The sequence below is a fragment of the Equus przewalskii genome, chromosome 9 (assembly GCF_037783145.1).
Source record: "Equus przewalskii isolate Varuska chromosome 9, EquPr2, whole genome shotgun sequence".
Classification (NCBI taxonomy): Eukaryota; Metazoa; Chordata; class Mammalia; order Perissodactyla; family Equidae; genus Equus; species Equus przewalskii.
The window spans coordinates 7,923,571-7,947,546 of NC_091839.1; the positions used below are offsets into that span (position 1 = coordinate 7,923,571).

Consider the following 23,976-nt stretch of genomic DNA (forward strand, 5'->3'; position numbering starts at 1 on the left):
GCCTGACTGGGCCACATCCAGACAGGCAGATGAAGGCTGCCTTGTTTGTCCCTGAGATTTGTTCTTTAAAAACAAAGAAGAGGAGACGATGCTTCACTGCTCTAGTAAGCAGGAGTAAGCATTGGCAAAATGTGAGAAAATGAGGATTCATATGCCCTGAAATAAGTGAAAATTGGGAGAGCAATTTAGCAAAACCTAGGAAAGCTGATGCAGCAGATAGAAAAAAAAAAAAGGCAGAATGAAATATCCAAGATGATGCCAATTACGTAAACCTGAAAATCACAAAATAATGTGCTCAGATACAAGAACGTGCTTTTAACATCACATTAATGTGAAAGTATAAAAACCTGAATGGAAAGGATACATGCCTCAGAGGACATTCTATTCTTTCATGTTAAAATGAAAAGAAGCCAACAAATTCATTTACGACCCTGACAAACAGGTGGGAGATTGTAATGAAAAACAAAGAGAATTTCATTTTTGTCACTTATTAAACTTGAAGCAAATATGACAAATACTTACACAACAGTCAACCTTCTTCTAAGTTATCTGTATTTTTAAAAATCTCTTAGTAAAACAACCAAAACCCCACGCAAATCAGCCCAGCCGGGCCTAGCCTGGAGGTGTACTGTGCTGGCCCGCTCACTTCCACTAGAAGCCTTGCGCAGGAGGTGGGCAGCTTCTGCTTGGTGGCTCAATCGCAGCGCACTGCCGGGCGTGGTGCTGCCCCAGTGGAGCACTGGGGACAGACACCAACCACCCTGTCCTCCTGGGTCGCCGCCTCAGGGCCCGCATCCATTCAGCCCCCTGAGACAGTGTTTTGCCATCTGTGTCTCCAGGAAGCCCCAAAGATTAAAGAGCAGACCAGCCTTGGCGCTCCTGGAGATTCTTCCATTCCTTCCCCCTGAATCCCTGGGAAGACCACCTCCTGTCACACTGTCGCCTGGCGCTCCTCCCTTCAGCCTCTGCACCCTCTCTTCCATGGAGGTTTACAGGAACCTTGCCCAAGCAGCCCCATCGACAGTGGCCCTCCCAGCTCATCACATCCCTTCGGTGCACCCACACGAGCAAGTACTTAATTGCCAGGTGTGGTACCTGATTAATGCCTGTCACTCCCTGCCTAGCACAGTGCGGGGCATGAGGTAAGTGCTCACATTCATGTAACAATATTTGCAGACCAACTATTAATATTAGGAGAAAATAACAGTGAAAAAGCAGTCCCTGCTTTCAGGGAACTAATGATCTGGGTGGGGAGACTGACCACAGATAACAACAAATAAATAAATAATTATAAAGGGATTCAGTGCCAAGGAGGAGGCTGCAGAGCGAATCACAGAGGTGTTGACCAGGCTGGGCAGATGGTCAGCCCCCGAGGCAGCCTTGCTCCGGGCCCCAAGCCCATGTCATCCTCTGTGCCCCGCTCTACCCAGAGGCTGGGAATCTGGATAGGGCTTGGAGGGCTGTGCCTGGGGCTTCTCCTCACCCTGAGCCTATGCTCCCTGTGGTAAGGACAAGGTCTTGGCCTCCGTACCCTGTCTCCCTCCAGGCCCTTGTGTTTGGCAGACCCTCAGGTTTTGTTTTTGGTTTTTTTTTTGAGGAAGATTAGCCCTGAGCTAACATCTGCTGCCAATCCTCCTCTTTTTGCTGAGGAAGACCAGCCCTGAGCTAACATCCGTGCCTATCTTCCTCTACTTTACATGTGGGACGCCTACCACAGCATGGCTTGCCAAGCAGTGCCATGTCCGCACCCAGGATCCGAACCAGACAACCCCGGGCTGCCAAAATGGAACGTGCAAACTTAACCACTGCGCCACCAGGCCAGCTCTCAGGTTTGTTTTTAAGCTAAAGGATTCAGACAACTTCCAGGTATTAAGAGTAAAAAGAGACACAACAAAGAACGCCCCCACCAAGCCTTTTGGTTGTTTCCAAAAGAGCAGTTTGTCCCCAGAATGACCCAGTGCCCCACATTTGCAACAAAATCCAATCCTTAGGACTGATGCCATGAGAAAACAGTAAGATTCAGAATTTCCCCCAAGAGCAGTTTAGCAAATGTAATTTATTCATAAAAAAACAATGTTTTAAGAACTGAATTCCAAAGAACTTAGAGCTTAAAGGTTGAGCAGAAAACAGCCTTCCGCTAACAGCACCAGCTCAGGTCAGGTCAGGGCTTAGAACTGCCAGCAGGGTCAAGCTTCGAGGGAAGGCTCCAAAAGTCCTGCAGGAGAAGGCTGCAGGCATAAGAGGCCCCCTGTGGTGGTGGCCCCTCCTCTTCCCAGGCTGCCTATCTGCCCCACACTGGGTTCCTGGTCACAACCAGAATAGCCACTCCCCCAGGAACCCACAAATGTCCACTAACAATATGCTACCTCCTCCCAAAGCAAATCCATACACACACATGCAAGACCCTGTAATCAGCAACAGGACTCAGTGCAGCAAACCTGGCGTTGGTCTCTGAAAGTCCTGCATTACTCGCTGTGAAGTTGCTTGGTCACAGGCTCCTCCTCCTTCTCCTGCTTCAGCCATTGCTCTAGGAGAACTGCACTGCTTCTCTTGACCGAGGATGGGCTCTTCGGCAGGAACTGGCGCACATCTGACTCTGTCTTTTGGGGTGTTTTGGGGTCTTCCTTTTTGGGTGACTTTGTGGCCAGCCACTGCAACATTTTCTGGCTGCAGCCTTTTGCCTTGAGTTCCTAGGAGAAAGAAGAGAAAGCTCAAACCACCCAGCTCAAGCTTTTAGGAAAAGGCCAACTCCAAGGGAAGAAACAGGAAGAGGCATTAGGTACTGACCCAGGCTTGCAAAATGTTACTAAGAGCCAGATGGGGCCCACTAGTCAGGCCTGGGAGGAGAGGAGCAAGTGAGTGTGCTCCAAGGTACAAGGGTAGGGAGGAGCTCTTATAGAGGCTTCAGAGAGGATTGTGTGAGACCAGCCGGAGAAGAGAGCAACAGGCATTCCAAACACATGCAGAGAATGAAGCATTCTAGCGAAAAGAATGTAATTCAGTGTGACCAGGCAGAGTGTGGGAAACGAAGCTGGAGAGGTATGGCTTCAGTCACCACGATTAGGCACTCAGCCTAAGGCTGAACAGACTAGACTGTTTCCTGCTGTGCAGCCCTTCCGCACAGCCTCTCCCTGACAGCACTGCTTCCCTTCTGCTGCTCTTACCCCTACACCCCAACCGTGAACTGAAGCTTCTGAATTCGCAGAATGCCATCCCTCTAGAATGTGAATCCTTTTAGAGTAAAGACCATCACGGAAATGGGGCAGTGTCTAGGGCAAAATGAATATATATATAATTACATTTTTAGAGACATCTAATGAAAACAAGTGTCAGGGTCACAGGAGTTTGCAAAGAACTGAGACAAAAGAAAATGACACTAACTGTGGATACGGAAAACTTTAAAAATTTTAAGAAAAATGGGGGGTAGGCTGTTCCTGCAATCATCATCGTTAACACTTTCAGGCATTCTAAGATGTCTATTTTTGGAACATTGAGAGCCACCTAGAAACAGCTGCTACTCCTAAACCTTTGACCCTGAATGTCAGCAGGGGTCAGCTTTTTGCTCTGGAACTTCCTTCTCTAATGCAGGCCTTTTGCCTGTTCACCTTCCCTTCAAAACACATCTTCTGGATCCTTGCCAATTTTAAGAAGTTAAAGTTTATGGCACGAATGTTCTCAAATCCTCCTAAAGGAAAACAAGGATTAGAACTCCTCCAGCTTGTAGTGTGGGCAAGCAGAGTTACAGAAAAGAGACAAAAAAATCACAGTTGGCTATGGACAGAGATACAATTAGGGTCAAGGGGTCCTTTGTCTTTCTCATGATTATCCTCTAGATTAGGAGTCCTCAAACTTGGCTTATTATCAGACTCACTGAAGAAGCTTCCCCTTTTTTTTTTTTGTCTGTGAGGAAGACTGGTCCTGAGCTAACATCTGTGCCAGTCTTCCTCTATTGTGCATGTGGGATGCTGCCACAGCATAGCTTGACGAGCAGTGTGTAGGTCTGAGCCTAGGATCTGAACCCATGAAACCTGGGCCACCAAAGCAGAATGCATAAACTTAACCACTACACCACTAGGCCAGCCCCTGAAGAAGCTTCTTAATGATACAGAAGCCCAAGCCCAACCCTGAATGTTGACTCTAGGTCTAGATAGGGTCTAGCATTTACATTTTGAAAGAGCTCTCCTGAGGACTCTGAGTCCACAGCCAGCTTTAAGAGTCATTGCTCTGCTCAACTGTGCCATGCACGAGGAATATGAGTTCTGGGTAGTTTAACAAAGCTCTCATTGTAAAAGGCCATATCCAAAAAAAAGGCTACACTGACAGAAGACAGAAAGCTCAAAAAAGACTGTCAGAGTCACAGGCCCCTACCTTTTGGACCGACAAGTCGATAGGAGCCAGACACTCAACACTGTCGTTTCGGGAGCTGTTCACCACAGAAGAGACTGGATGGAAGGTGATGTTCTCTGTAGGGTGGATTAACTTCAGAGCTTCCTGAGTTGAGACTTCACCAAAATCAAGCCATTTAGAGACTGCCTCCTCTCCATCTAATATGGCAGGCATCCTAGGCAGTGAGGTCAAGTCATTGGTTGGGAGAGGTAGAGTGACGGTAGGGAGAGAAAGCAGAAAGACTTGAGTCAGATGACAGTGCAAACCATCACAAGCAGAAGCTTGCCCTCCGTCTGTGCCTCACACACGGATTGCTGCCATGTGTTCCCTGACCACAACTTGACAGGGCATGAAATCCGACACTAGGAGAGCCAGCTTACAAAGTTTTATGGCAAAGACAGCGAACACTGCTTTGACTGGATCCAGTGCAATCCAGTGTACACGTTCGTAAACTGGTCACCTTTTTATGATAACCCAGCCTAGAATTAAAGGGAGAATAGATCCTGGAAAACTTGTCTATCAACAGTAATCTCCAGCCTTACCAACTATGAAGATTTACAGTCAGAAAGAGCTATTCACATAATTGTGAACAAAAGGAAACTATGCCTCAGAAAGCAAAGAAGCTGTCTAAGGTGACTGTTGGTACCTAGAAGGATGTTAGTTAAAGATCCTATGTTTAGCTTCCAGTTTTATGTCCTAGGCCAATGCAAACCATGGTACACATTTCACTGGTAGGTGGTACAGTTGACTTTGGGAGATAAATGCATAAACATCTATTTTAATAATCATTGTAACTTCAACAAATCAAATACATACTTTAAAAAAATATTTTGCTGATTGGTGGTTGCCAGGGGAAAGGGGGGTAGGGGGAGGGCACTAGGGGTGAAGTGGTGTACCTACAACATGACTAATAATAATGCACAACTGTAATCTCACAAGGATGTTAACTTTTATAACCTTAATAAAACAAACAAACAAAAAATATTTTGCAATCTAAAATCCAGAGGCATCTTATGATGAATGTCATCTCTGCATGAGTTATAGCTTAGCTGGCAGTAAATTGCAGCACTTTACTTTTCTTAACAACATAGGAAATAAAAGCACATTTAAAAAACCATGGTTTCTTAGATTAGATGAAACGGTAATTTATTATAAGATCAATATGTGAAAAATAGAACTACTGTATCACAGGACAGCATAATTTTACACAGAATGCTTAGGACAAAGCTAAAATAAGTAATACATGCAGCACTGCACTTTTTTCAGAAAAACATCAAAAATCACTTCTCAGAGCACTCAGATCTGGCAAAAACTGTGAAAGCGTTACACAAGTATAGTCAGTTCTGCTAAGGTTCATTTTTAAAATGGGAATCTGTTCAGTGTGATCGATACACTAAGGAGCAATTCAAGCACAACACAGCAATAAAATGAGGCACGCCTGTATTTATTGTAGTATCTTACGTATTTCTTTTCTTTTTTTTTTTTTAAGATTTTATTTTTTCTTTTTCTCCCAAAGCCCCCCAGTACATAGTTGTGTATTTTTAGTTGTGGGTCATTCTAGTGGGGGCATGTGGGATGCCGCCTAAGCGTGGCTTGATGAGTGGTGCTATGTCTGGACCCAGGATTTGAACTGGCGAAACCCTGGGCTGCTGAAGCAGAGCGCATGAACTTAACCACTCAGCCACGGGGCCGGCCCCTATCTATGTATTTCTTAACTGCTTAATGCACAAAATTGTTTTTTTTACACTCCTGTTTTTAATAGCTTCCTATTATTTTTTAATGTGTCACTGACAAAGTTTTTAAGTGTTGTCTCCTTAACCCCACTGTTCTCATAAGTTCTGGGTTTTCACTGTACAATTTTGCAGTGTGGTGATTTTTAGGAATGCATGTCATATTATAGCCAACAGACCGTAAATGTATTTTGCACAGCAATTGCTACTCTCTAGATTTGTACATACAGAAACTTTAAATTCCAAAAGCTACCTATCTAAAAGCAAAAAGAACAAACCCTCCTCTGTATCCTTTTGAACCCAGGGATAAGAAGTGTGACTTGCCTTTGGTGGACGTCATTCAAGACTTTGCAGGCATCCACTGTGATGATGGTGTAGGAATACAGGTGGTCTCCTCCCTGTAGGGGCTCCCAGCAGTCAAAGATCCCAGCCATTGTCAGCAGCCTCCAGTTGTCCCAGACTTTGTTCCAGTCCTCTGGACTGTCTGCAGCACCAATGCTGCCTAACTGCAAGCGAAACACACAGGCATATTAGATATTCAGCAGCCCCCTCCTATACACAGGTTGGGTACTACTACAGACCTAAGAACTAATTCAGCCCATGCCTTATTTACTCCTCTGGATCCAATGTCACCAAAGGAAAGAGGGTTGTTGGCAAATACCCACCAAAGAGATACATTTATGGCTCCTTAATGCTTTCAGTATACGATTTAACTTCTTCAGTGGGCATTCAGGGCCTCCATGATCTGGCCCATCATTCTAGCTTCATTAACAATGTTAATTTGAACCAAACCCAGCTGTTTGTGAATGAGACCCTGGTGCAATTTTGTGTTCCTGTATCTTGCCAAAGCAAACTTCCTCTGCCCAAAATGTCCTTCTTGCCGTTTCTCATCATGCCAACTCCTACTTGCCATTTACGATTCAGTTCAAGGCCTGGAATACAGAAAGCTGGAAAGGAGGTCACCTCCACTTTAACAATAAGAAAAAAGCTAGATAATCTAAGAAATTATAACTTTTCTTAAATTCATCAGAGAACTGAGGTTGCAGGAAAACCAGTTAGCCTGATTTAACATCTCCAAGGAGAGATGAGACACAAGTATAGGTGTTCCTTGTTTTATTGTGCTTCACTTTACTGCACTTTGCAGATATTGTGTTTTTACAAGACCCTCCACCAGCAAAAAGATGATGACTTGCTGAAGGCTCAGATGATGGTTAGCAGTTTTTAGCAATAAAGTATTTTTAAATTAAGGTCTGTACATGTTTTTTAAGATATAATGCTATTGCACACTTAACAGACTACAGTATTGTGTAAACGTAACTTTTATATGCACTAGGAAACCAAAAATTCATGTGACTTGCTTTATTGCAGTTGTCTGAAGCTGAAGCCGCAATCTCAAAAGTCTGCCTGTACTGGCTTACTGGTGGCAACAGGAGGAAGTCAAGACCTTCATGCAGCAGGTAAGAATTCAGAGAAAATTATTATCAAATTGCTAAAAGCAGAGTGTGGGTTAGCCTGGGAGAGTACAAACCCCCTGGCAGCTGCAGAAATCAGGGAAGTTGGCATCACCTCGCAGACTCTTCTCTATGGACCTCTCCAGGTGCTCGCAAGAAAGACTGGGGGCAGGGCAAGAGACTGGAAAAAGCCATTCTTGCTGGTGCATACCCAGCGGAGAGGGCCTCAGCTAATCACTTCTCCTCTAAGGAACAAAAGCCTTAAGCGGCCAGGGGAAGGGTAATAAGCCCTATTGTCCCTAAGATACAGGTAAAGACCCACTGATGCTGGGGAAGGACAAGAAGAAAAAACCTTCTACTCCCCTCGGGAAGGAGCAGCATTACTGAGAAAGCCTGAGAGCCTGGGACACAGTTCTGCCTAAGACAGACTGAGCCAAGATGACAGAGAATTCTCTTCCCCCTTCAGATTAGCAAGCACCAAGTGACAAGCAACAGCAGTCCAATTCTGGGGAAGGAGAAAGAGCATGGAGAGATCCTCTCTAAAGCGAAGACTCAGAGGGAAGTACTACAGCTGAAGGGAGCAGGCTACTGAGAAAAAACCCTCTGGAAAATCAACCCTCACCCTAAACACAAGGTGGCACCAGAGAAATTAAAAGCCTGTGGTGAACAAAGGCAATCATAACAACAAAACCCAAACCCAGTTCACTACCTGTCAAGATCGATTCAACTTCACACATTAATGGCCTAATACAAAGCAAGTGTATTCATTTCCAGGCATAAATATTATTTATCTAAGTTTCTGTCCTAGATACGATGTCTGGAAATCAATATAAAATTACAAGACACACAAAAAAGCCAGAAAGAACAATGAACTGCCAAGAGATACAGAAATCAACAGAACCAGACTCAAGAGATTACGTTTCCCAAATGCTGAAATTATCAGACGGGGAATTTAAAATAAGTATAGTTAATGTGTTAAAGGCTCTTGCAGAAAAGGTGGACAAGATGCATGAACAAATAAGGAATTTCAGTGAAATAAAAAGGAATCAGGGAACTTAATAAAATTTTTATTTATTTTGTCAGTAAGAAATACCCAAACTGAAACACAGAGAAAAAAGAATAAAATATACAGAAGAGAACATCCAAGAACTATGGGACAATATCAAATTATCTAACGTGTAATTAAAATCCCAGAAAGAGAAAAGAAAATGGGGCAGAATATTTGAACAGATAATGGCTGAGAATTTTCCAAAAATTATGAAAGATATCAAATCACAGATCTAAGAAGTTCAGAGAACATGCCAAACACATACACCCCACATGCATCATATTCAAACTGACTAAAATCAAAGAGAAAATTTTCCAAAGAGGAATGTGGAAGTACACATGACAGACAGAAGAAAAAAAGACAAGAATTACAATAGACTTCTCAAAAGAAACTATGAAACCCAGAGACAATGCACTACTTTTTTTAAAGTGATGGAAAAAAACTCCAAAAAACTGCCAACCCAGAATTCCATACACAGTGAAAGTGCCTTTCAAAAATGCAGATAGTGGTTGCCAGGTGCTGGGGGAAGGGAATGACAAATAATGGGTACAGGGTTTCTTTTTGGGGTGACAATAATGTTCTGAAATTAGATAGTGATGATGGTTGCCCAACATTTTGAATATACTGAAAACCATTATACACTTTAAAAGAGCAAATATTACAATATGTGAATTATTTCTCAATAAAAAAATAATGATGATTAAAAAAATGAAGAACTAAATACTTTTTTGGAAAAACCAAAACAGAATTCATTACCAGCACACCTGCACAAGAAATATTAAAGAAAATTCTTTAGGGAGGAGGACTATGATACCACAGAGAAACTTGAATCTACCCAAAAAGTGAAGATTCATGGAAATGGCTAAAATAAATGTAAATGTAAAATTCCCTTTCTTATTTTTACCACTCTAAAATATAATTGACTGTCTAAAGCAAAATAGTAGCAATGTATTATGAGTTTACAGCATATGAAAAAGTAAAATATATGACACTATACCAAAAATGCCAGGAATCAGGAATATACTGTTGTAAGGTTCTTATACTACACAAGAAGTAGTATATTATTTAAAAGTAGATTGTTATTAATTTAAAATGTATATTATAGAGCAGCTACTAAGAACATTTTTAAAAGAAGTAAAAATAATAAGCCAATAGTGGAGATAAAATGCAAACATAAAAAAATACTCAATCCAAAAGCAGGCAGAAAAAATAGGAGAAAAGGAAAAAAGAGCTGATGAAACAAACAGAAAAGTTAGCAAAATAATGAATTTTTAACCCTATCAGATGAATAATTACATTAAATGTTCTAATCACTACAAAATTCCCTCCTCTGTGAAGCCTTCTATGATGCCCCAGTCTGAGTTATATGCTGTGCTCTGTGCCCTGATCACCTCAGAAGCAAGCCTTCCCTGAGTATTCAACACTAGTTTGCGACTGTTGATTTAATTATCTGTGTCTTGGTTGTAAAGCTTCGAGGATAGAAATCATGTCTCACTGATTTCCAGGAGCCAAGCAGGGCACAATGGTATATGGGGAATAAGTGTCTACTGAATAAACAGATAAATTTTTACAGTTAAGAGACTAATTGTATAGAATTGAGGAAAGTGTCATTCTAGTCCACACAAGTGCCTAACAGTGTCTCAAGAAGAATGCCAGAGGAAAATTCTCCTTTTGAATACACAATTCCTTATTTACTTATTTATTTATTTTTTGCTGAGGAAGATTCGTCCTGAGCTAACATCCGCTGCCATCCTCCTCTTTTTGTATGTGAGCTGCCACCATGACATGGCCACTGACAGACAAGTGGTGTACGTCCATGCCCGGGAACTGAACCTGGCCTGCTGAAGCAGTGTGCTCAACTTAACCACCAGGCCACTACGGCTGACTGTACAATTCCCAATGTAAAGATGGAGAAGCAAAGGAACGGAAACCTTATGGAGTGGTTCCCTCGGTAATAAGCCCCAGAAGTTCTGAATTACAGTTAATTTTAAATGGAAAAAACCACAGTGTAGAATCTGGGAAAATGGCAGCCTGAATGCATAGCCTTGACTCCATCCCTAGAATAACAAAATAGCCAGGACAAGCATGCTGGCTCCTCTGAGGCAAGAGTAAGGGCCAGTGGTGTGAAGAAGGACTGGGACCTTGCATTTAACAGCTACTTCAAGAGGGTAGGAAGAAGGATTCTCTGAGATTCTCTGAGTATTCTCTCAGAAGAGCCATATCTGTCTACTTGCTACCTAGGGTCCTTAGAGAGGCTGCTGTCAAATGCTGTCTCATCTCTCCAGTTGGGAGAGACCTGGCTGTAGAGAGGCTGCCTTCCCTTTCCTTGGAAGATGGCTAACACTTGGCTAATACATTGACTGGACACAAATAAAACCAGAAATGGCTCTACCTGTTATATCCTGATAGTTTGCTATTGTTGGAAAACTGTAAATATACATAGGCACATTGAGGAATGCACAACTATAAGCTGGCAAAGAAAAATTCTAGCCTATCTAGAGGAACTAGGTAAACCATAGAGAGGAGACTGAGTTAAAAAAAAAAAACGCAGAAGGCCAGCCCAGTGGTGGAGTGGTTAAGTTCGCACATTCCACTTCTGTGGTCCGGAGTTCACCGGTTCGGATCCCGGGTGCGGACGTGGCACCGCCTGGCAAGCCTTGCTGTGGTAGGCATCCCACATATGAAGTAGAGGAAGATGGGCATGGATGTTAGCTCAGGGCTAATCTTACTTAAAAAAAAAAAAAAAAAGTAGAGCTAATGGGAGAGAGAAAAAACTAACAAAAAGGTAATGATTGGAGGCTGGCCCCATGGCTGAGTGGTTAAGTTTGCACGTTCCACTGCAGGTGGCCCAGTGTTTCGTCAGTTGGAATCCTGGGCGCGGACATGGCACTGATCATCAAACCACGCTGAGGCGGTGTCCCACATGCCACAACTAGAAGGACCCACAACTAAGAATATACAACTATGTACAGGGGGGGCTTTGGGGAGAAAAAGGAAAAAAATAAAATCTTTATTAAAAAAACCCAAAAAAAACGACAGCTTCCATATGCATCCCCCCACCTACTATATATATTGTCTTCCCTCCCCTTTCTTTTGGTCTATGCTTTTTGCCAGGTCAACCTCTCCTCTGGTGCACTAGATCCCATTCCTTCTTACCTATGCAAGGACGACCGTCTAGTGACTTACACTTTCTCCCTGCTCTCTACTGCATTATTTCCAACAGCTTACAAATATGCTGTTATTTCCAACTGTTTGTTGCTACTATATAAAAATATTGTTGATTTGTGTACATTGACCCTGAGGAGAAAGTTTTCTAAGGTACTTGCATTGTCCAAAAACAAGCAAAAGTATTATTCAATACCAGGTTTAGGGATATATTTAACCAAGGAGGTACAAGACTTGTATAATGAAAACTATAAAATATTGTTGAAAGAAATTAGACTTAAATAAATGGAAAGATACCCTGTGTTCATGGATTGGAAGACTTAATATTATCAAGATGGCAATTTGGGAAACACCCCAAATTGATCTACAGAGTCAATGCAATTCCTATCAACATTCCAAAAGTCTTTGCAGAAAGAGACAAGCTATCTTAAAATTCATATGGAACTTCAAGGAAACCCAAATAACCAAAGGAATCTTGAAAAAGAAGAACAAAATTGGAGAACTCAAACTTCTCCATTTGAAAACTTACAAAAACCTACAGTGTGGTACTGCCTAAGAATAGATATATAGATCAATGGATAGAATTAAAAGTCCAGAGATAAACCCATTCATATATGGCCAATTGATTTTCCACAAGGATACCAAGGCCATTCAATGGGGACAGAATAGTCTTTTCTACAAATGATACTGGGATAACTGGATGACCACATGCAAAAGACAAAGCTGGACCTCTAATCACACCATACAAAAAGATTAATTTAAAATAGATCAAGGATCGAAAAATAAAGCTAAAACTACAAAACCCTTAAAAGAAAACAGAGGAGTAAATCTTTATGACCTTCAGTTTAGCAACGGATTCTTAGGTATGACAGACACTACAGGCACAAACAACAATGGAAAAAATAGATACATTGGATTTTATCAAAATTAAAGGTTTTTGTGCTTTTTTTTTTTTCTTTTGAGGAAGATTATCACTGAGCTAACATCTGCTGCCAATCTTCCTCTTTTTGCTAAGGAAGACTGGCCCTGAGCTAACATCTGTGCCCACCTTCCTCTATTTTACATGTGGGACGCCTTGCCACAGCATGGCTTGCCAAGTGCTGCCATATCTGCACTGAGGATCTGAATCCACGAATCCCAGGCCACAGAAGCGGAATGTGAGAACTTAACCGCTGTGCCACTGTGTTGGTACCAAAACTTTTGTGCTTTAAGGGATACTATCAAGATAGTGAAAAAGCAATACACAGAACGAGAGAAAATATTTGCACATCATGTATCTGGTAAGAGTCTAGTATTCAGATTGTATAAAGAAGTCTTACAACTCAACAAAAAAAAAAGACAACCCAATTTAAAGGACTTAAATAGATATTTTTAAAAAGAAGAAATGTAAATAGCCAATAGGCACGTGAAAAGATGGTCAATGTCATCAGAGATTAGGAAAACACAAATCAAAACCACAATGAGATACCACTTCACATTCACTAGGATGGCTACAATTTTTTAAAAAATGAACAAATAACAAGTGTTGACAAGGATGCGGAAAAACCAGAACCCTCATACAATGCGCGTGGGAACGTAACCCAAAAGAACTGAAGTATACTTGTATACTAATGTTCACAGCAGCATTATTCAAAATTGCCAAAAAGTGGAAACAACCCACATATCCATCAACCAATGTGGTGTATCTATACAATAGAATATTATTTGGCAATAAAAAGGAAGGAAGTAGTGATACACACTGTATGCATGAACTTTGAAAACATCATGTTAAGAGGCCAGACACATAAAAGGACACATATTGTGTGATTCCATTTATACTAAATGTCTAGAATAGGCAAATTTATAGACACAGAAAGCAGACTAATGATTGCCAGGGGCTGGAGGAAGAGAGTAACAGAGAGGGACTGCTCAATGGGTACAGGGTTTCTTTTTGGGGTGATGAAAATGTTCTGGAATTAGATAGTGGAGGTAGTTTACAACATTGTGAATATACTAAAGGCCTTGAATTACACACTTTAAAATGGTTACAATGGTGAAATTTATGTTACGTAAATTTTTACCTCAATAAAAATTTTAATTATAAAAAATATTAATCTTAGGGGCTGGCCCAGTGGAGCAGTGGTTAAGTTCACATGTTCCGCTTCTCAGCAGCCCAGGGTTCGCCGGTTCAGATCCCGGATGCGGACATGGCACTGCTTGGAAAATGCCATGCTGTGGTAGGCATCCCACATATAAAGTAGAGGAAGATGGGCACAGATCTTGGCTCAGGGCCAGGCTTCCTCAGCAAAAAGAGGAGGACTGGCAGTAGTTACCTCAGGGCTAGTCTTCCTCAAAAAAAAAAAAAATTAATCTGAATAAAAACAAGAGTGGCATCCTGGAATTAAGGGAGAAAAAGAGATACCATGGACAATTTTTGAGCTGGCGTTTCTTCCTCTCTGAAAATTTAATCTCCACTCTGGCCTCCACCTTAGCTAGTACCCTTCCCTCATAAAAGACCTGCTCCTGAGTACAGGAAAGCCCTTAAGGGGTAAAAAAGTAACAATTATTTGAAGGATAAACCTCCTGACAAAGCATCACAGTAGCCATCTGATTGCCTTTAGACAAACCAACAATCTCTTACCCCAAAACAACACAAGAGATGGAATATCAGTGACCAACCACATTAAGGATTAACCATTAAGAATAAAAAAGTTTCATGCTGTTTAACAATGTTAAAGCTCTGAATTAGGGAGTCCAGGATTTAAACATTCCAATTCTAGTTCTTCCCCCAATACCTAATTTGATCAATTTGTACACCAGTTAATTACCATAAAATAGTACATGTTTCTGTTTCTTGCCCATGCCCCTCAGAAGCAAGGGCTTATACTGAATGATGAATGAATGGTCGTTAGGTGACATTAAGATAAGAGTCTTGGAGAACAAGAGAGTTTTTACAGTTTCTTCATTTGTAAAATGAGAATAACAGTACCTTCTTCAAAGGGTTATAAGAAGTACTGAATAATACACATTAAGTTCCCAGAAATAGTACCTGGCTTACAGTAAGTGTTTAATATTTAACTATTTTTATAGATCACTCTTTTCCTCCACCAAATCATCTGTGCATTAATAGATTGGCTAGAGAGATTTTCTGAGGGTGAGGCAAAGGCTCTTGACTATGAGAGTCCCCGAAATGAGATGACACTATCTGAAGAACAAACAATTCCCAATTTTAACAAAGCACACTACAGTGAGAGAACACAGAGGCTTTAGTAGTGTCAAAGCAATAAATGTAATTAAAATGGAAACATGATGCTGGCATGTCTGATTTGTTTTCAATCTCCTTATAACCTTATATAAACAGGCCATATTGATTGTTTGTCTTAAGATGAGAGTTCTGTGAGGGAAATGTTAAATACAGTCATGCATTGCATAACAACGTTTTGGTCAACAATGGACGGCATATAGATGGTGGTCCCATAAGTTTAGGACCATAGAGCCTAGGTGTGTAGTAGGCTATGCCATCTAGGTTTGTGTAAGTACACTCTATGACATTCATGCAAAGACGAAATCACCTAATGACGCATTTCTCAGAATGTACCCCCATCGTTAAGTGATGCATGACTGTATAAAGTTATGATATGACCTAGCAAATCCACCCCTAGGCATAAACCCAAGAGCAATTAAAACATATATCCACGCAAAAACCTGTACATGAAAGTCCACAGTAGCATTATTCATAATAGCCAAAAAGCAGAAACAACCCAAGTGTCATCTACTGGTGAACGAATAAACAAAATGTGATCTATCCGTCTGAAAAATGGATTATTCAGCCATAAAGCAACGACATACTGATACATGCTACAACACAGATGAACCTTGAAAACATTATACTGAGCAAGAGAAGTCATACACAAAAGACCATATATTGTATCATTCCATATATATGAAATGTCCCAAACAGGCAAATCTGGAGAGACAAAGTAGATTAAGTGGTTGCCAGGGCTGGAAGGAGTAGAAGAGAATGGAGAGTGTCTGCTAATGGATATGGGGTTTCTTTTTGGGGGTGATAAAAATGCTATAAAATTAGATGGTAGTAATAATCACACAACTCTGAACATACTAAAAAATCACTGACTTATATACTTTAAAAGGTGAATTTTATGGTAAATTCTGTCTCAATAAAGCTGTTATTAAAAAAAAAAGCTCTATGAGGGAACGAAAAAAAATGCCCTTGTTTAGATTAGTTTCTCTGTACCTTTCCAAATATCTACTATGAGTGCTGATGACGATACCTTTTCTGATTTGGTTTGGGGGAAGTAGATAAAGTATGGCTGCCTGTCGTACGTTCCCCGACATCGCTTCCACTCGTAGAATCCATCTGCTAAAACAACACAGCGTCTTCCCTTTCCCAGAGGCACCTGAGGGAAAATGTGAGCAAGATGTGGTCTTAGTGATATAATCGTGTTTCGTGGACTTGAATAAAATCTCAGGTCTACCAATGTGTGACCTCACAGCTGTTATTTCTCTGTACGTCAATTTTCTTATGCATAAAGTCACCACTTAAACGGATGTTGAAAAGATTAAATAATGTACATAGCAGCAATAGCTCTCTAACAAATAGGCACTTGTAGTAGCTAGCCTTTGAAGTTGATCCCTCAATGAGCCATGCAGCCCAGTATTCACAAACTATGTAGTCCCCTCCCACAAGGCTAGGTCACAAAGTCATACAGCTTCTGCCCTGCTCTCTTGGATCACGAGCTCTGGGGTAAGCAGGACGCCATGTAAGAAGCCTGAATACTCTGACAGCCTCCAGCAAAGCATGTGGAAAGGCTTCCAGTTCTACCTATCCCAGCTGAGGTGTCAGACATGTGGGTGAAGAAGCCATCCTGAACATCCAGACCCAGATGTCACCTGATTATAACTGCATGAGAATCTCCAAGTGAAAACTGTCCAGTTGAGCCCAGTCAACCCATAGAATATGAGAAATAATAAACTGTTCAGTTTTAAACCACTAAGTTTTGGCATGGTTTGTTACACAGTAATAAACTGAACAGCACTCAAAATTAACAACTGGGAACACACTCTGGAAACTTAAGGAAGGTTCCAAGAAAACCTAATTTTATTTCTCAGGTATATAAGGCACTAATTGCTCTGTTAGAAAAAAAGAACAGAATATGTGCTTTTTCGCTAGACCAGATACTTACGTTGAAGGACCGTTTCTCCATTATGGTATCACTACGACAATTGGTAATGTTGAATGGCAGCTTGGAAGGATCATTTTCTTTGAACCAAGATGGGACCAAACCCCATCGCATGGGAACAATGATACGCTCAGAAGAGTCTGTGCCCTGTCACAGAAAGATGTTAAGATCCAGTGAGGGGATCATAATGAAATTTAGAAAACCATATTTAGCATATGTATTACATTACTATTAGTATCGAAATACAAAGAACATTATTAAAAGGGAAAGATTTCACTTGAAAACAATTTTAATGATTTATCATAATATGATAACTTGAGTTCTTTAGCAAGCCTATTTATTAGAATGTAAGACATTCTGCTTGGGTAGAATGGGGGATACAAAGAGGTTTAGTTCCTGTAAGCTTTTAATTAGTGCCTACTATAGGAGAGACATAGTGCTAGGCCCTGAAGTTTACTTAGTCTCAGCTCTCAAAAACACTTATTACAGACAACCATAATACAATGAAGTATATGCTATGATCAAGGAATGCACAGGGTGCTATGGGGGCACATGGAAGAGTGCTTAACCTCAAAGGGCTTGCACTATTAACATGTGAAGCCACACAGACAGAAAAAGAGCAAGCAATAATACAAGATACAATAGGCTAAGGGCCATATAAGAGGTACATACAGTGAGTGTCAAAAGAGCAGAGAGTGATCTGTGAGAGATGGAATGGAGATGTATCGGCTCCTTAGAAGGGGCAGAAGAGGTGGGAGTGTAGTGGGGTGGTTCTTGAATTGGATTCCACAAGAGGTACACTATTCAGACAGAGAACAGATGCGAGAGAAGACCAGAAATGGAATTAGATGAGCAAAGAGGCCATGTCAAGAATGTGCAGGAAGCGGTTTTGTACAAAAAAGTGTTACAGCAAGCCTGAGGATGCAGCTTTTAGGAGGGCCTGCGTACAAGGTTTGTATTCAGTTAGCATCTGGGAACTTGGATTTAGAGTGTTCCTACCTTTTCCTAACTGATAAGGATGGTTTACTGTGCCTAGCCTGTCTGTGCAAAACATGAGGTTTATGCTGAACTGCTTTCCTTCTGGGAGTCTGGAATTTTGGTACTTGCTAGGCAGAGAGTGCTTATGTGACCAGCCCCCAGTAAAAACCTTGAGCCCTGAGTTTCTAACGAGTTTCCCTGGGCAGAAACACTACACACGTTACTGCAGTTTTCTTTGCTGGAAAAGCAACATGCTTAGTGTGTCCCCTCACAGGAAGGAGAGAACATAAGGAAGCCTATGCATGGATTTTTCCAGATTTCTACTTGTGTCTTTTCCCTTTGCTGATTCTACTATATATCCTTTCACTGTAATAAACCTTAGCCATGATATGTCTTACATGCTGAGTCCTAACAAATCTCTAAATGTGCGGGTAATCTTGGAAACCCCTGAAACAAGGCTGTTAAATTTTTTGGGGCAATTGACCCCTGACAATTTGATGAAATCTCTAGACTAAAATGCTCAGACACACTATTCTGCATGGTGCAGTACAATATGGGAAGAGACTATGAACACAGAGTGCATTCCAGGTGTACTACAATGGTTCAGGGGTAAAGATACAGTGGGTCTGGTGACAGCAGTGAGAATAAAAGACATCCAAAGATAGAAAAAAAAATGCAATTGTGGTGGTGAATGGAAAAAGAAATAGGGATGATGACAAAGGGATAGGGAAGATGCCTCTAGATTGGAGGTTGCAAACTTTTCTGTAAAAGGTGACTTGTTAAGTATTGTAGACTTTGCAGCCCATATAGTCTCTGTTGTAACTATAACTGCTGTTATAGGGACAAAGCCATACACAATAGATAAATGAATGGATGTTGCTGTGTTCCATAAAATTTCATTTACAAAAATGGTCAGAGAGCCCTAGTTTTCTGACTCCTGCTCTAGATGATTCTAATCCCAGATGCCAAGTCTTCTCAGCTGAGGCCCCAGACTTCAACCAAGAAGCAAATGATACCCGCATTGCCTGGGCCTACTTCCTCACTGGTGAACATAATACAAAGGTTGTTTAAAATCATTAGAATAAAATCAAAGCAGAACCGTTTACTATGTCCAACAAGCACTCAGAGATTTGGAATTGAGCTTAGGAGAGAGGCAGTATGGTACAAAGAATTGGTCAGATAGTAACTATTTTTGGCTTTATGAGTCCATACAGTCTTTGTTGCAATGATTCAAGCAACTCAACTCTGCCACTATTGGCAGTGTGAAAGCAGCCAAAGAACTGAATATGCATGGCTATGTTCTAATAAAACTTTATTTATAAAAACAGGCAGTCGGGGGGCCAGCCGGTGGCATAGTGGTTAAGTGTGCACACTCTGCTTCAGCAGCCCGGCGTTCGCGGCTTTGGATCCTGGGTACAGACATACACACTGCTCATCAAGCCATGCTGTGGTGGCACCTCACACAGCAGAATTCGAAGGACTTATAACTAGGATATACAATTATGTACTGAGGCTTTGGGGAGGAAAAAAAGAGGAAGATTGGCAACAGATGTTGGCTCAGGGCCAATCATCCTCACCCCACCCCTTCGCCCCCAAAAAAAAGCATGTCTAAAATTTGGTCTGAGGACCATAGTTTGCTAACCTCTGGCACAGAGGAAACAATAGGGCCTTTGTAAGAAGACCCAGACTCTGGTCCAAAAGTCCCTTTTCTGCTACTTAGGAGGTTGGACTAGTCTCACCTTCTTGGACCCTCAACTTTCCTTATCGGTAAAAATAGAGTGAACAACACCTACCTGGCAGGATCATTAATATGTGTGGCTTGAAATAAACACCCAAATTCTAGTTTAATATTTTTCTAAGGTTATGATTAGAAACAAATAGCAAAGATTTCTATATAAACGTGATTGTTCAAGCCAGGAGGATGGAAGTTTCTTCGAGAATAAATCAAGCACAGGGTTTAACCTGGGGGTACAAAAAGAAAAAAGGAGAAATGTGAAAGGTCCAAGAGAAAGTACTCAGGAAGATAAAAGTAGAATGAGAAAAGTCAAGAGGATGGAATTCCAAGAAAGGAAGGGATCATCAGGAGCAGACCAGACTTGGAAGGGCTTCCCTTTTGTTTAAAGCTAATCCCTCCACTGTGCCCCTGATAAGATCCTGTCCTATTTCTTCCAAAATCGCCTTTATCAGCTTCATCACCCTTTACACACACACACTCCATTCTCCTTATTCTCGGCTGTTAGGTTCTACAAAGTCACTGCAAACACTGAATTAGTAAATTCTGAACTACTGCTCTTAGGGGAAATACAGAGTTAGGTTCCCACAAGACTATGGAGACAACATTTTCATCAACTGATCAATACATTACCTTACTTTATGTGTATTTCTATTTAAAGACACTGTATTCCATGTATATTGTTGATGCATTAACACTGAATTCATGACCAAGAGCACTATGTAACTCATGCATGAGTCAAGCTTATCTAACACGTGTATTTTCTCTGTAAGGCATCCTATAATGTTCTTTCACTTAGGAAGACTAGCCAGCACTTTAGCACTATGCTTGGGGACAATATTAAACAGTGAAATCACCAAAAAAAGCACAGAAATGCAAAAAACATACCACTAAATCAACAACAAAAAGGATAATTGTTTATAATATAAAAGCTGAAACAAGAAGGTAGAACTTTGCCTTTTTCAGGTTCGGCTGGGAATGTGTATGTTGGATGACTCAAAATTTCCACCACTCTGTATGTCCATGAATGATTGAGAAAGCAATATGAGTATTATTTTTGGGGTTACAAAAAAATTTTAGGCAAATCTGCAAACATGAAATATATGAATAATGAGGAGCAACAGTGTGTGTGGGGGTGTGTGTGTGTATATATATACATGTATGTATTTTTCTCCCTTAAAGACAGAGGCAGGCTAGACATATTATATGCCAAGAGGCAAGAAAAAAAAGCAATTAATATATGCAGGATAACTAAGGAAAAGACTACCCAGAAGAAATGGTGGGGGAGAGATGTAAATCCTAATGTTAATCTCACCTGGGATGGGAGGAAGAGAAAATGCGTGAAAACAGAGCTTTTGTAAATCCCCTCTCTCTTCCAGAATTAAATGTGCCTTCCAAGCAGGAAGGCCCATTGCCCAAAGCATAAATGGGAATAAGAGAGATAACATTACATAATGGCCAACTAAATGATCTCTCATCAGAAATTTGCAAGACAATAATACTCCAAATTTGAGGTTCTCAATACGGGGCAATTTTGACACCCAACCCCTGCAACCCCCCAAGTCAAGACTTGGGGAGAAAAAGAAGGGGTGTGCTACTGGCATTTAGCGGGTAGATTTGACAACACCAGAAGACATTTTTGGTTGTTATGACCTGGGGGCTGCTGCTAGCATCTAGTAGGTAGAGACCAGTGATGTTGCTAAACATTCTACAATGTGCTGGACAGCTTCTCACAGTAAAGAATTATTCCACCCAAAATGTCAATGGCGACAAGGTTGAGAAATCCTACTCTTACAAAATCCACTGATCACGTTTAACTTGGGTGTGTTCACTGGAAAACTGTAAGCCAAATCCAAACGTGAGGCTGCCCCTACTGGGAACAATGAATAGAAAGTGACTGAGACACCAAAATACTGAAACTATTGCTCAGTATTAGTCATCTTTCCCTCTACCCTTTTGTACTTGTGAGAACAGCTGGTAGCTCTGGGGTAGATAAATGAAAAAGGAAGTAAGCTGCAAATCAGTGGTTTCAAATGCAAATGTTGCAGTCTACACAAGTGCTGACCATTGATGACATGCACTAATAAACTACTGAAATAATCCTAACTTTGCCCTACAATTTACAGGTTTGAGAAAAATGAAACCTCAAATATTTATCAAAATTAGGAAACTCTAGCAATCTTAACAAAATTTATTAGAGATATGGAGTCAAAACACTCTATCAGCAAATTCTCACCACTGACAGAAAAAGAGGGCTACTTTTGCTAGGGGCTCCACCTTCCCAATTTCTAGTTCCAGGAAGCATCTACTGGAGTGGGGACAGTTGTCTGGACTTCAGTCCCTGCTGTGTCTCTCATTGATACGGTCACCTAGGACAAGTCACACTTTCTCTACACTTCTGTCTTTATATCACCTCAACAAAATTTTCTTCCAGCTAACTATTAATTCTATAATCCTAAAGAGGTGGTACAAAGAGAAATAAGGCTAAAAGAGAATAAAGTTCATACACTTAATCTTTCTCTCTTTTCATTTCAAATTATGCTTTCCTTTGAAATATGTTTTATTTCTTCCTTTTCCAGTCAAAGTTCCCATGGTATTTTCATTTCCCTCTCATTAAAATAACTTTTCTTTAGTTTCAATAGGAAAGTATGCATCCACTAAAAACGGCTCAAGAATAAATTATTTCATGTAAATGGCTTCATTCAACCAAAAACATCACTGTTATTTAGTCTGTTTATGTCAAATAATCAGATCCCTGTAATGTAGAATCTTTTGACTACCATATTATCACAGGACTTCTGAAGAGTATGGAGCAGAGGTAAAATCAACCTTATAAAGTGATTGAAGCACTATAGATCAAAGAGAATAAAAATCCAGGATGAAAACAATCATGATTTTTTAAAGCATATAGGGCATTTAAAGTATTTAAGACATGGGGAAACTATTAATTTCTGCAATAAAGCATTTTTATTACATTGCATGCCTGCACCAACATACACTCTTCCAGGAGATAGACCAAAGAACCAAAATTGGATTATAAATTACTGGTCGCTCCAACACTACAGGTATAAATACTATAAACACAATGAATGCAATTAAACTTCAGATAACCACAACAAATACATCTCTTTCTAGCTTCAGTAATAGACAAACACAAAAATACTGAAAGCATAAGCAGGAGCAATAGAAACATCAAAGAAAGAGAAACATCAGAGGTGTTTTAGATTAGCTGGTCTTAATCCTGCCCTGGGCCTAGGGATTCTGATTCAGCTAGCTTAGGAAGACCATACAAGTCTTTGGGTTTGTTTTTTTCAAGATACTCAAACGACCCTGATGATCAGGGAGGTTTGAAAGACGCTGTCTTAAAAAAAAGTATTCAAATACAAGGCGCATACAAATTCAGTATGCTCTAAGACTAGCATGCCTTGTACAGAGAAGGCACTGAAATGGAGCCTGAAGAATACTGAATCATCTAAGATTAGAAGATTCTGAGACAACTTCCCCTTTCCGTGATGCCCACACTGGTTCTCAACTGAGGGTCAGGAGATACCAGTAAGGGCTGGTCTCTAAGGTCATCTCAGAAGCTGAGCACATACCAAACCAAACAGAAGTAGATGACCCTCCCAACGCCCCCAGAAGCTCGTATGGGGCAGACAGACTGGGTACCTTCTCAAAGTGCAGTCGAGACAGAAGCACCGGGCTGCTCGACCGAGGGCTCTTGTTGTACGACGGGCAATACTTGTCAGCGTCCCTCCACTCCGGGAGCCGCCGCTCGCCCTGCCGGTTCCGATAGGCACACGCTCTCGTGAGCACATCTCGAGGTAAGTGACACGATGTTCGCCCGCACATTCTTCAACGCCGCCTCTCGCCACCTAAATTTAGGGCGCGACACAGTAGGAGAACGTTCGCCCATCTCAAATCTTACGTCTCATTCCTTTAGTCACAGCATTCTCCCAAGACGCCCCACGACTCTGCTTCAGAGCCCCCACTGTGCGTCTGTCACCGCCTAGTCTGTCCCAGCAAACGGGCCTCGGCCCGTCGCGCTCACCCCCAGGCCCGCGGGCCGGCCCGCGCGAGGCGCTGACCGAGCGGCAGGCGGCAAACACCTGCCTGAACGCGGGAGGCCCGGTTCCCGGGGGGCGCACCCGCCAGCCGGCGCCTCAGCCCAGAAAGGCAAAGGGGGTCTGCGGTCACTGCCCGAGCCGGCAGCTCCTTCTCCGGGTGGCTCCTTCGGCCTCACCGCCGCGCCCGCCCTCCTTTCCCCGCTCCGCCCTCCCGGGACTCAGGAGCCGCCCGCGCCGCCGAG

At 41.5% G+C, this 23,976-nt stretch overlaps 1 protein-coding gene across 9 annotated transcripts in view; it reads right to left on the reverse strand.

Annotated features, from left to right (window-relative positions):
* Positions 1–23,976, reverse strand: part of LOC103543496 (abasic site processing protein HMCES-like) — a 103,136-nt gene that overhangs the window by 66,254 nt on the left and 12,906 nt on the right. For 5 of the 9 annotated variants that reach the window (XM_070557596.1, XM_070557594.1, XM_070557597.1 and 2 more), the window contains 6 exons: positions 23,337–23,542; positions 16,964–17,107; positions 16,052–16,177; positions 6,441–6,622; positions 4,369–4,561; positions 2,038–2,690 (listed from right to left, as the gene is read on the reverse strand). In XM_070557596.1, coding sequence (XP_070413697.1) covers positions 2,466–2,690; positions 4,369–4,561; positions 6,441–6,622; positions 16,052–16,177; positions 16,964–17,107; positions 23,337–23,519 — 1,053 coding nt within the window. In that variant the 5' untranslated portion in view covers positions 23,520–23,542 and the 3' untranslated portion in view covers positions 2,038–2,465. Of the gene's footprint in view, positions 1–2,037; positions 2,691–4,368; positions 4,562–6,440; positions 6,623–16,051; positions 16,178–16,963; positions 17,108–23,336; positions 23,543–23,976 lie in introns of those variants that run through there. The other 4 variants (XM_070557600.1, XM_070557599.1, XM_070557601.1 and 1 more) reach the window with 2 other exon arrangements.